At 42.8% G+C, this 12,523-nt stretch overlaps 1 protein-coding gene across 3 annotated transcripts in view; it reads right to left on the reverse strand.

The window, feature by feature from the left end:
• Positions 1-9,392, reverse strand: part of trim44 (tripartite motif containing 44) — a 56,884-nt gene extending 47,492 nt beyond the window's left edge. The window contains exons 1-3 of one of the 3 annotated variants that reach the window (XM_053426077.1): positions 9,169-9,392; positions 7,624-8,243; positions 5,905-5,982 (exon numbers count right to left, since the gene is read on the reverse strand). In XM_053426077.1, coding sequence (XP_053282052.1) covers positions 5,905-5,982; positions 7,624-8,226 — 681 coding nt within the window. In that variant the 5' untranslated portion in view covers positions 8,227-8,243; positions 9,169-9,392. Of the gene's footprint in view, positions 1-5,904; positions 5,983-7,623; positions 8,244-8,690; positions 8,960-9,041 lie in introns of those variants that run through there. The other 2 variants (XM_053426076.1, XM_053426078.1) reach the window with 2 other exon arrangements.
• Positions 9,393-12,523: the final 3,131 nt, after the last annotated feature.

The following is a 12,523-nucleotide window of genomic DNA, read 5'->3' on the forward strand; positions in this document are numbered from 1 at the left end:
AATCTGTTTGACATTTTTAATCCGACACATATCATCACTATATCTCCCGATATCCAGGAGCTCAGCAGAGCCCCCCTGCCATCTCGAGTCCCCATGGCCTCAGTGGCAGATGGGAGCCATGATCCTGGATCAGTGCTCTTTGTGTTTGCTGAGCAGGAGCCCTCTGCCCTTGGACCTTTCACTGAGTTTCTCTGAGAATTTGACCCGCTAGCGAGGAAGGGGCATTCATGCGTGCTAATCTTCATTTGCATTGCTGCAAGCTGAGACCACAGAATGAGGCCTTGGGAGAGACAGCAACACACTGCAGGGCAGAGCTCGAGTAAAGACAAGGGATGAGAAAGTACGCGCAGAGGTAGGACGGCATATCAAGAATGCTAATTTATTCTCAAAGCAAACGTGGACTGTTCAGAAAGCAAATTACAAAAGCAAAATTCTGTTTCTGTCACGTTTCTAACATGTTTTATATTAAGAGACCGCTGTACAACCGGTCTCAATGGATATTACATTAATATACAAGCAAATAAAGTATAAAAAAAATACAGATCTCATACATGTAATTTATTCATTAATGTCCAAGCAAAATAGTGGTTTTAACAAGTAACAGGCGACTCAAACCTGATTTCATGACTTTATGTACATTATATTGGAGCTGTGAAATGGGGGGGGGGGGGGGGGGCTGAGAGAAAAGAGGACCAAACTGAAAATGTTTCACCAGAAAGCTGCAGGATCTTTTGCTTACTAAAATAGAAAACCTCTAATGCACTGCACCAACACTTCATATGATTAGAGTATATCAAGACACGCAAATAGAATCGACTTCACACACTTGTGTGCTTTTGTGACTGGCTACAAATAGCCGTTGCGTTTCTCATTGGTGCTGATGGAAGAAACAGCAGAACCAAAAGCCTTTGGGAATAAGAAAAGATTAATGTATTACTTTGGTGAGACAGCTGCACACACCAAAATGAGAGAAAGTATAAAGCTAGAAAATAATGTCAGTAGTAGACTCAGTTTTTAATCTCAACCTTTAAAGAGAAACACACACTTCAGTAGGCCAATCATCACAATGCTTTTTGTGGAGAACGGCATCGAAACATTCTGCTCAACTCTCAAATGTATCATTTGAAATTACAAGAGAATATAATGTGCCATTGACACAATGATGCATTTAGCTGGAAAATTGACTTTCTGCAATTTGAGCATTTTACCGGCACTTTTCCATAAGTGGGCTCAGATTTATGACACCACTTCATGTATAGTTTTATATCAAATTTTTGGGGACAAGAAAAAATGTTTTATGCGATGCCGATGACTCTGGAGGGGAGAGTTCCTAACTTTCTTTGAAGGTTCTCACAGTCGCTCCTGCTGCTCATTCAGAGTCTGTTTTGTGTGATGCTCTACAAAAAGGGTTAGAAAGCATTAATAGAAAATTAGAAGTAAATGGGTTTGAACTGCCTCTGCCCTTGGCAATAGTGGCCCCGTTCCAAGTTATCACTACTCTGTGTCTCTCTCTCTCTCTCTCACGCTCTTTTTATCTCCCCCATAAATGAGATTCTCCAATTTGGCCTCTCACACAACACAGGAATAGATAGAAAATAGATCTTAACAACACCAGGTCTTCAGAAGTCATATGAAGTAATATAAAAAGAGGGTTTGAAAAAGAAGGAAAATGAGACAGAAGGCCTTTGGTGTTATAATAGTCGAGTTTCGATATCCAGCACCTTATTATTAGTTCTGAGTGCGACAGTGTAGCAATGTCAGCCAAGCAACTTTCTGGGTAATGATAGCGAGTAATTCAATTAAAATGCTGTGAGCAGAGATAGGAAAGGAACGAAAGCCGTAAAGAGCAATGAGAGAGTGGGGGTAGAGAGAAGAAGGGGGAGGAAGAGAAGGATGAGGTAGAATGGGAAAATGGGAGGATGAACAAAGCAAACAGCAGTAGCCAAGTCCTTTCATACCTCAGCTGCCTGTCCCTCAGCTTTGGCTGGCTATGAGAAAGCTTTAAATGTGTCTGCTGCTCTTGTAGATTTTATGAGGTGGGGAGAATGGATGTAGCCACTGCGCACACGCGCTCCCACAGTTGTGACTGGGTTAATGTTGCCATGCTGCTTCCAGATATCAGACCATTCTCTCTGAGCAGGGTGTGCCCGGGATGATACACACGGCAGACAGTGAGTAAATAAAACATGAGCGAGGGTGGGGGGGGGGTAAATATGTCGACTACCTGCGGCCCTGCTTCACGTATCACTTCCACCTCTCTGATGATAAGTAGTGCTCGCTCGCTGTTTGACTGACAGACAGCCATTTAGACCCCTCGTGTCACACTACGCCTCCAGGTCCACCATTAATATGTATGGAGTCTCATCACTGGGTGTGTTTTTGCATTATATTCCATTTCCCTATTGAGAATGGAGATATGAGCTTTGAGAGATTAAAATCCTCCTCACCTGCAGCAAAGTACATAATTAAACAAGCTGGATTTGATAAGCAGCTAAGGGTTAAATATCTCCATCTACCTCTCCCCTCCTATACAGACGGACGCTAACACCACTACTCACAAGACCTGCAGGACGTCGGTACCATGCAGTTTAAACTCCTCCAACCTCCTTCTCTTTTAGCCTCTTTCTCTGTCTCACAAACACACACACACACACCTGTCCTCACCGGGAGCAGTCACTCTGATGGTTGCCTGTCATGCATAATAAGAAACGCTGACATTTCAGAGAGCAGACAGGACACGCCGACAAATCCCCATAATGTTCTTTCACACAGTGCCCTGTGACTGAGCAGGTAAGTGGTTTTCACCAAACACTCTGCACCTCTAGCGAGGAGCAGCACAGAAACTAAATGTCCAGGGAGTCCTTGGGGCAGCATTGATATTTCTGTATGACTATAGACATTATATCCAATCAAATTAACCTTCCACATAATCCTGCTGTGCTTCGGTCACATCTCTGCACGTAGCGGGGCGACGCTCCTGAATGCCACTGCTCTCCGATGATGGGCTAAAACCTAGTTATGCGGTAGGAGCAGAGCATAAGGTGGAACCGAGTGCTGCAGGTGTAGCTGAGAGAGCAGGTGCAGCAGCCATCGACTGTAAATAGCGGAGACCTGCATGTCCCTGATCCTGCTCGTAATCAGGTTTTATTTTCAGAGGCACGACATGCCCCCGTTAAGGCATCTGTAATGGAAATACTGGCAATGCTTTCAAGGTTGACTTGCCGTGAAAATTCAGTTTGAGAAGCGTCTGTTTTCTTTGATGACTGTGGCGACTGTGTGTGAAATGCACCATGCACCCTGCGTTTTCAGACGCAGACCTTGTGGAGCTTACACTAAAGGGTTGAGATAAGGTTAACAATGTTATTTCGTTTTATTATTTCAGACTCTGACCTTTGTTTCATGACTTTGTTTCATATGACTGACTGAGACAAGCTGTGCGACACAAACAGATCCACGTCACCTCCCTATATTCCATCAGTTACCATCAAACCCTTATGCCAGAGGAATATAATTGAGGCTTGATATTTAAAGTTTAATATAGTTTTAAGATAGTTTCACCATGAACTTTACTAAAATAACTATAAATTAAAAGAAAACACATATATAAGTCTGTGAAAGACATCAGTCAACCAAATTAAACCGTTTGAACCTGTTATAAATACTAAGGTTTACTGCCGTATTGGGCTACATTATATTAAAAGGTTCTTTTAATATTTTGTACACCTCATCTATTTATATGGAGGAGTAAAAAAAATATTACAAAGCCTTTACAATTTAACATAGTGTGTAATACACTGATCCACCTTGAGTGAATACAAGGATTTTCATCCACCTACCAAGTGGAAAACAGCTAGAGGGTATTTCAGTATTCAACATTCCCTATGTTCTTATTTTATACATGACAAAGCTGAAGACGCACTCACTTTCAAAATACAAGTTCTGACTTTCCAACAGAAGTGCTGAGTCAAACAAGTGACGTCAACTGAAGCCTGAAACTGACACGAGTCAGTAATCCCACAATGATGCCATTACTCCAACGCTTCGAGTAGAATGATATCTGCACAAACTCAACAGGCAAGATGTGTTATCTGTGAATGGCGATACATGCTAAATATATGGATTGAAATAATTGTCACTCGTGTTTACTACCCGGCGCCTTTATGACATAATCTCTTTCTAATCCCTCTTTATCCCATTCAAGGCTGCTGTGTTTCCACCGCTGCAGCATCTATACCGCTGCAGTGCTTACTGCTCTACCCACTGAATTAGAAATGAGTAGTGTCTTCTTTCCTTTTTTTTCTTACTCTGCTATGGCTCCTCAAAGTTAAAAACAAGGTTGAGTCAAAGTTTTTTGTTAAAACTCTACTCGAATCCTACAAAAGGTGATGAGGTAAAGCAATAGACATAACCGATTAAAAAAAAATCCTTTTCCGGGTTATTTGAGTCAAGCTAACATAAAAAAGACAAATTCATGGTTTTAGTTCTGGTTGTTATATTGTTTCTTTATAGTGGAGCCCAACAGTCTGTGATCACTCCTCCATTAGTTTCTAAGGTAGTACATTTTTAGCAGCTTATCCATTAGAACGGTTTAGTACTTGGAAGGGTATATCGTCATGTTCAACAAAATTATGCTCCAAAAAATAAATTGTCCAAGATATCTCCTTGAATAATGGGGCTAGTCAGACAATCGCAAAGCTTAAATTGAGCAGAAAATTACCCCCCATCATTGTATATCATAAATGAGAAGAAGTCAAAAATTTATTAGAGAATGACATCAGGCAAAATTGAAAAATGAAAATTGTCTGCATCCTAAAGGACTACACACACGACCTAAAGCTTATAGATAGAAAAAGGATTTATTCATTAAATGCCCCCATAAATGTCCAATAGGGCTTTGGTCAGGTAACCAAACTCCATGACATTCAGGACTCCTCTGTCTTGTGGTGTTTGAGTGGAGTTCGGGGTCAGTATCCTACTGATGTATGAATCATTGCTTTTGCACAGGGTGTAGTCGATTCAGAGCAGGTGTCCAAGTCCAGAGTGGACAGAGCACCCAGAGCTTGGATATTCCCTCCAGCATATTTCACAGTCGGTTTGTTACACCTCAGTATCCTCTTCTCTTGTGTTGGTCTCCTTACATACATCCCTCCAGTTACTGCCATAAACATCAGACTCGGATTCATCACTGTGAAATGCTGGTATTTCTTAGCCAAAGCATTTGGACTTGTTTCCCATGGATTAGAAGCAGCTTCTCGTCCTCTGAAAATACCACCATACTTTTGCTGTTTGGAGCCTTATATTAATTATTTAGCTAATTCTGTACCTGTGATGAAATTGCTTCTCTGTTCCTTGTGGAACTCAGATTTTGAACCCAACTGTATATTGTCTTTATAACTTTATATGTGTAGATTGCAATGATATATCAATGTTAGAATGACTACTACTGTCGTCTGCTTGTTCATTTTCGACAGCATTAACCTTGGAATAAATCCTGCAAACAAATGAGTCTACAGTGAGAACAACCTTCTGAAGTCATGTGATGTACCATTTACAGCCAGACACTTTATGTTGGCTAGACTTATAACATTAACTTTGTGCGTTTCAGACGAAGTCGAACATCTGGGCGCAGCACTTAGAGGATATCTTTGAAAGTAAATCATGAGCAATTATAATCAAACCACATGTCACAAAACCACATCATGAACCACAGTGCGATGTGTTCACGCTACGCCGTCCAGCTCTAATTGTTGCAGAGAACTTCTCATTTCGTTCGGTTCGAGTTGGTTGGAGCTCATTACTAAATGAGAGCAGCCTAATGCATCTTGTGGGAGTGGAGTATATGCGTCATGCTAGGATTCGACTTAGCTCTGAGTTGTGTGTGTGTGGGGGGGAGTTTGCACTGACCACAGGGTTGATGCACTTGGTGTTGATCTTCTCAGCCATCTGTTGTGTGCAGCCCAGCAGATCATATCCCTGTCTGCCCTACAGTCGGAGCAGAAGAAACAAACAGTAAACACAAGAGCTTATTTCTGTGTGACAAAAGTAGAATTATTCAATTAGCTAGCTATTAGCTGTTTAATGTTAACTCCATCAAGGAAGGTATATTTACACCCCTGTCCTTTTGTGTGTTGATTGATTTGTATGTTTGTTTGTCAGCATGATAACACAAAAACAACCGAACAAAACTTGCTGGAATGAAGAGGTGTGAGTCAAGGAAGAATACATACAATTTTGTCCCAGATATGGATTTTTTTTTTTTTCACTATCTTTAACCCTGAGAAAAGTCATTTCTCGACATTTTCTCAGGGAATAATTCATGGATCCAGATGAATGAAATCTGACATATTAAGGGGACTGACATGAGTGTGTGAGGTTTGGTGCAGCTCCATTGAATTTCAGGGGACTGTTGGGCCTTGTATGCGCTCTACTGAGTGTAGTTAACTGCATCAAATTATTTTATGCTTTGCTAAAAGCTTTATCCAGTTTGTCTGGATTAATGATAAAAAAAAGACATTAATACTTTAAATCAAATATCTCAATTTTGATGGAGTGATAATATTTTTGGGATGATGTTCGTCCTTCAGGGAATGTTGACGTTGATGTTCACTATTTCCACATGGACACAGGAAGCGGGATAAAAGCTAAAATAGGTTTAGAGTAAATAATGTGCCCTTGGGCTTTGTATATATGTGTGTGTGTGAGAGAGAGAGAGTGAGGGAGAGACCCCTTTTGTCTCTCATTAATCCATATGTGGTGCTGATGCAAGAATAAACTGGTGAATTGTGCTGCTCTACTTTTGTTTTCTAGATGTTGTTATCGATGTAACTAAATGCATCGGCCTCGCGTGGTGATTCTCAAACGAGGCTCTCGCTGAGATTTATTTGTTGAAAACAAACAAAACCCTTGATGGTTCAAAAATATTAATCCAAAACTAAGTCCTGGTTTCTGATACTATCGCAGCCTTGTTAATTGGTTCTCTGTGCAATAACACGGTCTGAGTGTGTTCAGCGAGCTGATAACATCTGACTCCAAATGCTACTATACTCATCAAAAACACAATGCGGCACTGAGCCCAGAGTGATGATGTGATGAGGACGGAGTCATTCTCGAAATCCAGCACATTAGCCCAGCTTACTGGAACAACTGCAATGCGAACGACTGGTGACTCACTGGACCCCTTTTGTACGCCTTAGGCAAAGAGACATCTGGGAAATGGAGGAGTGAAGCCACAGTTGGTGCCGGGCCAAACGGACATTGGGGCATATTCATGATGCTTCATTTCCATTTCACAATTTTCACAGAAATGATTTACGCAGCCGTATAATTGACTGGACTTATGACTGATGTCATGAGGGCGATCATGATACATTGTTAGGTTGGAAATATTACAAAGCGCTCTAACAGAGCCCTGGTGAGTTGACTTTAAGAATACAGGGCCTACAGCTATTGGCATTCTACTTAATATTGAATTCGAAATGCAAACCAGACGATGCTCTGAATACATTATGTCACACAGAACGCAGCTGCAGATGTTGTAACGTGTGCCATGGTGGCTTACAGTTGATGGTATGGAGTAAATCACATAAGGACATATAGCTGTCATGTTCTAAGTGTGTGACTCACCTTCTGCCACAGATAGGCCTCATGCAGGGTAAGGATCGTATGATCCTTGTGCTCACCCTGCACCGCACACAACACACAGATGATCTTCTCATCTTCTTTACAGTAAAGGGAGCCCTCCTGCCCGTGCTCCTTGCAGCGCAGTCTCTCTACCGTCACAGATCTCCTCCTCCTCGTCCTCCCGGTGTCCCCAGCCGCCACGGCCTCCTCCCCTGCCTCTGCACCCTCAGCTCCGACACCCGGCGGCAAATCATTCTGGTCTCCCTCTTTTCCCTCAGCATCGCCCCTCTCACCCCCATTCGCCACTGCCCCTCCAGACGGTGCCAGCGCCTCATCCTCAGCTTCACCCCCAACTCTGCATTCTCTTTTGGTGCCAAGTCCGTTAACTTGTGTCCCCTCGTGGTTATAAGGCATTAGCGGGTGATGCATCCTGCTGGCGTGTGTCTCGGCGTGGATTGGGCAGAAGGCAAAGCTGCAGGCATGGCAGACTTGTGTGGCCGGTTGGGCCTCGTCGGGCTCGCACACGTCACACGACCCGTCCATCTGTGGCAGCTCCTCATATTTCACCCCCGTGGCTCCATACTGTGGTTCCCCTTTGTCGTCCATGGCTGCCGATGATAAATCTGGGGATCAGACGAGTAAATCTTTACAGGAGACACACAGAGTCCGAGGACAGGTTATTAATAGCCCTGACTTTTGGTGAACCGCTCTGCATATTTGCACAGGCGAAAGGCCAAGATCCGGAGGCCTAATCCCATCTGATCTAATAGGCGTACAGCTGATGCATGGAGGGAGCCAGCAACTCACAGGGGACAAGATCCCGTGGAACATTATCACACAAAATAGTGACTGAAAAAATAACTGCACCACGACGCATTAAGAAGAAGGAAGTGAACTGTCCTTGGGCGCAAACACACCCACTTTGTTTACTGACTCGCATACAGAAAGTGCTGAGTGTGTACAGCTGTACCCTCGGCATGACCAACGACACACACACACAAAAAAACACACACACATGTGCACTCTCTCTCTCTCTCTCTCTCTCTCTCAGCATGTCCTCGGGCCTTGACCTTTTCTTGTCTTCTCCAATGTCCACCTCCTTCTTTTTCAGTCCAGCCTGCCTGAGTGAAGCAGGAAGAATAACAAGAGGCCATGGTGGATGTCTAGCGCACACACACACCCACACACACCCACTGAGAAATCTATTTTCTCCCACTCCCCCTTGCTCCACTGAGTCTTCCTCTCCTGATCTGTGTTTGTGTACTTTTCCCACTGCTGACACAAACAAACGCTGGAGAGGAAAAGAAAAAGTGCTGTAATGCAGACAACCCCCCCCCCCCCCCTTCTCTGACTCACACCATCATAAACACACATACAAGTATATACACACAGTTTGAAACTCCTCTGCAGTGTGTACTCACTCGTCTCTCTGTGTGTGTGTGTGTGTGTGTGTGTGTTTATTTCTCTCCTGTCTATGGCTTGTTGGGAGCTAACGGAGCTATTAGCTTGACGGCTAGCTTCCTTAGCACAACCTACGCAGCATCGAACCTGTTCTCGGGGCTGTCGACTGACGAACTTTCCCTTCACGGCAGAAAATAACAACACGACTCCAGCAACTCCAGGGACTCGACCGCGTTTCACTTCCTTGTTCGCACCAGAGGCTGTCGGGATATGTTATTGTTTTCTGGTTCTACTTCCTGGTTGTGGGGTGGCGCGTGAGATCGACAGAGACGCTCAGAGGCTGGAGAGAGAAAAAACCTGTTTGAGCAGAGAGAGAGAGAAACAGGAGGAAGCTGCAAGACACAGGTTATATAATAATATGATTCAAATGTCCACGGTCCTCACTGTGCCTCTGGTATGGAGGAAAGAAATAGGACATGTTGAGGATAAAGTCATAATATGTTTTACAAGTGTAAAGTCGTAGTTTGACTGTTATTATGGTCATAATAATACGTGATTTAAGTCAAAATACTAAAACCAGAAGTCGTGATATTACGACTTATAGGTCCAGTGTGAAAGATTTAGGTGAAAGGGATCTATTGACAGATAGGTTATATAAAATAATCCTAGTGATGTTTTTTTTTACTAGTGTCTGATCATCTAAGTTTTACAAATTGTTGTATTCTTTACCCTCGAATGACTCCTTTCATATTTAAATACTACTACAATATACAGATTCAGGTGCAGAGAAGGGGGGAGGGTTGTGGTCATGAGTTGTGGATGTACTGGAGTGCGTTCAGGACTTTGACTGATCAACCATAAAGAAAGCTGTTTCAGTTTAAGTAAATTCTTGACGTGATGAAGGGCGGAGACAACCTTTGTTTTATTTTAGACTAAACAGTTTTGGGTCTGATTCTTATCACAGAGCTTAGGATCAATACTAACAGTACAATGGCACATTCCAGAGTAATCAGCTGAGGGTTTGCACGTACTGGTCAGGTGTATCCTTACCAGAAAAACGAAAAAGGCTTTAGGTGCAATTGGAAAAAACGACTTTATCGTTTAAATCAACAATTTGAAAATAAAATCACTAAATACATCAAATATATATGATTTAATGAAAATCAAATGTATTTATAGTTAGACCACCACATCTATACTGTAATATAATTTATATAATTAATTTACAAATTGATTATATAAATTAAATCATTTTAAATTGACTTCAGTGCCATGAACATGTCTTCTGATCTGATATTGACCTCAACCGTAAATAAATTGAAATAAATGTGTATATATACAGTAAATATATAAATGATAATGACTTGTGTGTGTGCGTGTGTGTGTGTGTATGTGTGGTGTGTATTTGTGTGTGTGTGTGTGTGTGTGTGTGTGCATGTGTGTGTGTGCGTGAGTGTGTGTGCGTGTCAGATGGGCGTGGTCAGTGTGATGGGTGGGCCCTCAGATGAGATGATAGTATTATTATTGTATTGTTGTCATAATTAATATATAGATTTGACCAAATGTAAAAAAGTTAGGAAACAATGTTTGTCTATGCTTTGCTGTGTTCGTATGAATAGTAGAAAACTAAATGAATCACACTGATTTGTTTCACTCCAAAACTGTGTTAATTGATCAATGAATCCTGTATCTATATTCAGAAAGACAGAGGTAGATGTTACTGTACTAGTTATTTTTATTAAAAAAGTATAACATATTTACAACACATTATTAGATCATTTCAAATATGTACAAAGGGGGACAGGGGAGGAGTTTGTTTTGAGGAGTAGAAAAAGGGTGAGGGCGGGGGTTTCTCCACCTCTTCTCTCTCCTCCAGCTCATCTCGGCCTCCTCCTTTCTGTAGCTCAGTCCCATAGTTGGAGTTGTCTCCTGCTGCAGTTTCGTCTCCTTTCGGCCCTGAAGCAAGCACCTTCTCGTTCTCGTTCTCCTTGTCCTTCTCCTTGTTGACCTCCACCTCACTGCTCCTTCTTGTCTCAGGTTCCTGGTGCAGGCTCCTGGTGCAGACTTGCTTCCAGAATTTTAGCCTTGGCCTGACAGTCAGTGAGCTCAGCCAAGCAGTCAAGATAGGCCCCGAGGCGAGCGCGCCGTTTCTTGACCTCCTTCGTTATGACATCATCTTTGTCTTTCAGGTGGTTTTCCAGCTGCTCCACCTTCTCCTTCAGAGCCTGGATCTCATTCTCCTTCTCCTTCTCCGTCTCCATCTCCTTCTCGGTCTCAGTCTCAGTCTCAATCTCAATCTTAATCTCCTTCTCCTTCTCCTTCTCCTTCTCTTTCTCTTCCTCCTTCTCCTTCTCCACTGCCATCTTTATGACATCATCTCTGTCTTTAAGCTGGTTTTCCAGCTGCCACACCTCCTCCTTAAGAGCCAAAATGTTCCTGTTGGCTCGGAGGATTTCGACATTGTAGATCGTCACAAGTTTCTCCTTCTCCTTGTCCTTCTTCTTGTCCTCCTCCTTCTCCTTCTCTTTTTCCTTCTCTTTCTCCTTCTCTTTCTCATTCTCTATCTCCTTCTGTTTCTCCTTCTCTTTATCCTTCTCCTTCTCCTTCTCCCTCTCCTTCTCTTTCTCCTTCTCTTTCTCCTCTTTTTCCTTCTCCTTCTCCTTCTCCTTCTCCTTCTCTTTCTCCTTCTCTTTCTCCTTCTCTTTCTCCTTCTACTTCTCCTTCTCTATCTCTTTCTCCTTCTCTTTCTCTTTCTCTTTCTGCTTCTCCTTCTCTTTCTCTTTCTCCTTCTCCTTCTCCTTCTCCTTCTCCTTCTCCACCTCCATCTCACTGCTACATCCTGTATCAGGCTGAGGTGGCTCCTGGTGCAGCCTTGCTTCCATAAGCTTAACCTTGGCCTGACAGTCAGTGAGCTCAGCCAAGCAGTCAAGATAGGCCCTGAGGCGAGCGCGCCGTTTCTTGACCTCCTTTGTTATGACATCATCTTTCTCTTTCAGCTGGTTTTCCAGCTGCTCCACCTTCTCCTTCAGAGCCTGGATCTCCTTCTCCTTCTCCTTCTCCTTCTCCGTCTCCGTCTCCGTCTCCTTCTCCTTCTCCTTCTCCTTCTCTTTCTCCTTCTCCTTCTCCACCGCCATCTTTATGACATCATCTCTGTCTTGAAGCTGGTTTTCCAGCTGCCACACCTCATCCTTAAGAGCATTAATCTTCCTGTAGGCTGTGAGGAGTTCGTCATTGAGGATCTTCAGAATATCTGGTTTCTCCATGGTTTACAGCAGAGAGTAGATCTATCTTTTGATGAAAGTGTTGGAACAGTGGATGCACTATTTTCAGAAGAAGTTTCCGTTCTTGTCTGGAACTTGAAGTCAAAAGGCTTTTGTCTGCAGGTGACAGGGTGAAATAGTGTGTAAGATTTAGGTGAATTTGATCTATCAAACATTCAATATAAAACAATTGACACAGATAGACACACGCATAGAGAAGAGAAGGAGAGAGAGGGAGAGAG

Source organism: Pleuronectes platessa, chromosome 7 (genome assembly GCF_947347685.1).
Source record: "Pleuronectes platessa chromosome 7, fPlePla1.1, whole genome shotgun sequence".
In the NCBI taxonomy this organism is placed as follows: Eukaryota; Metazoa; Chordata; class Actinopteri; order Pleuronectiformes; family Pleuronectidae; genus Pleuronectes; species Pleuronectes platessa.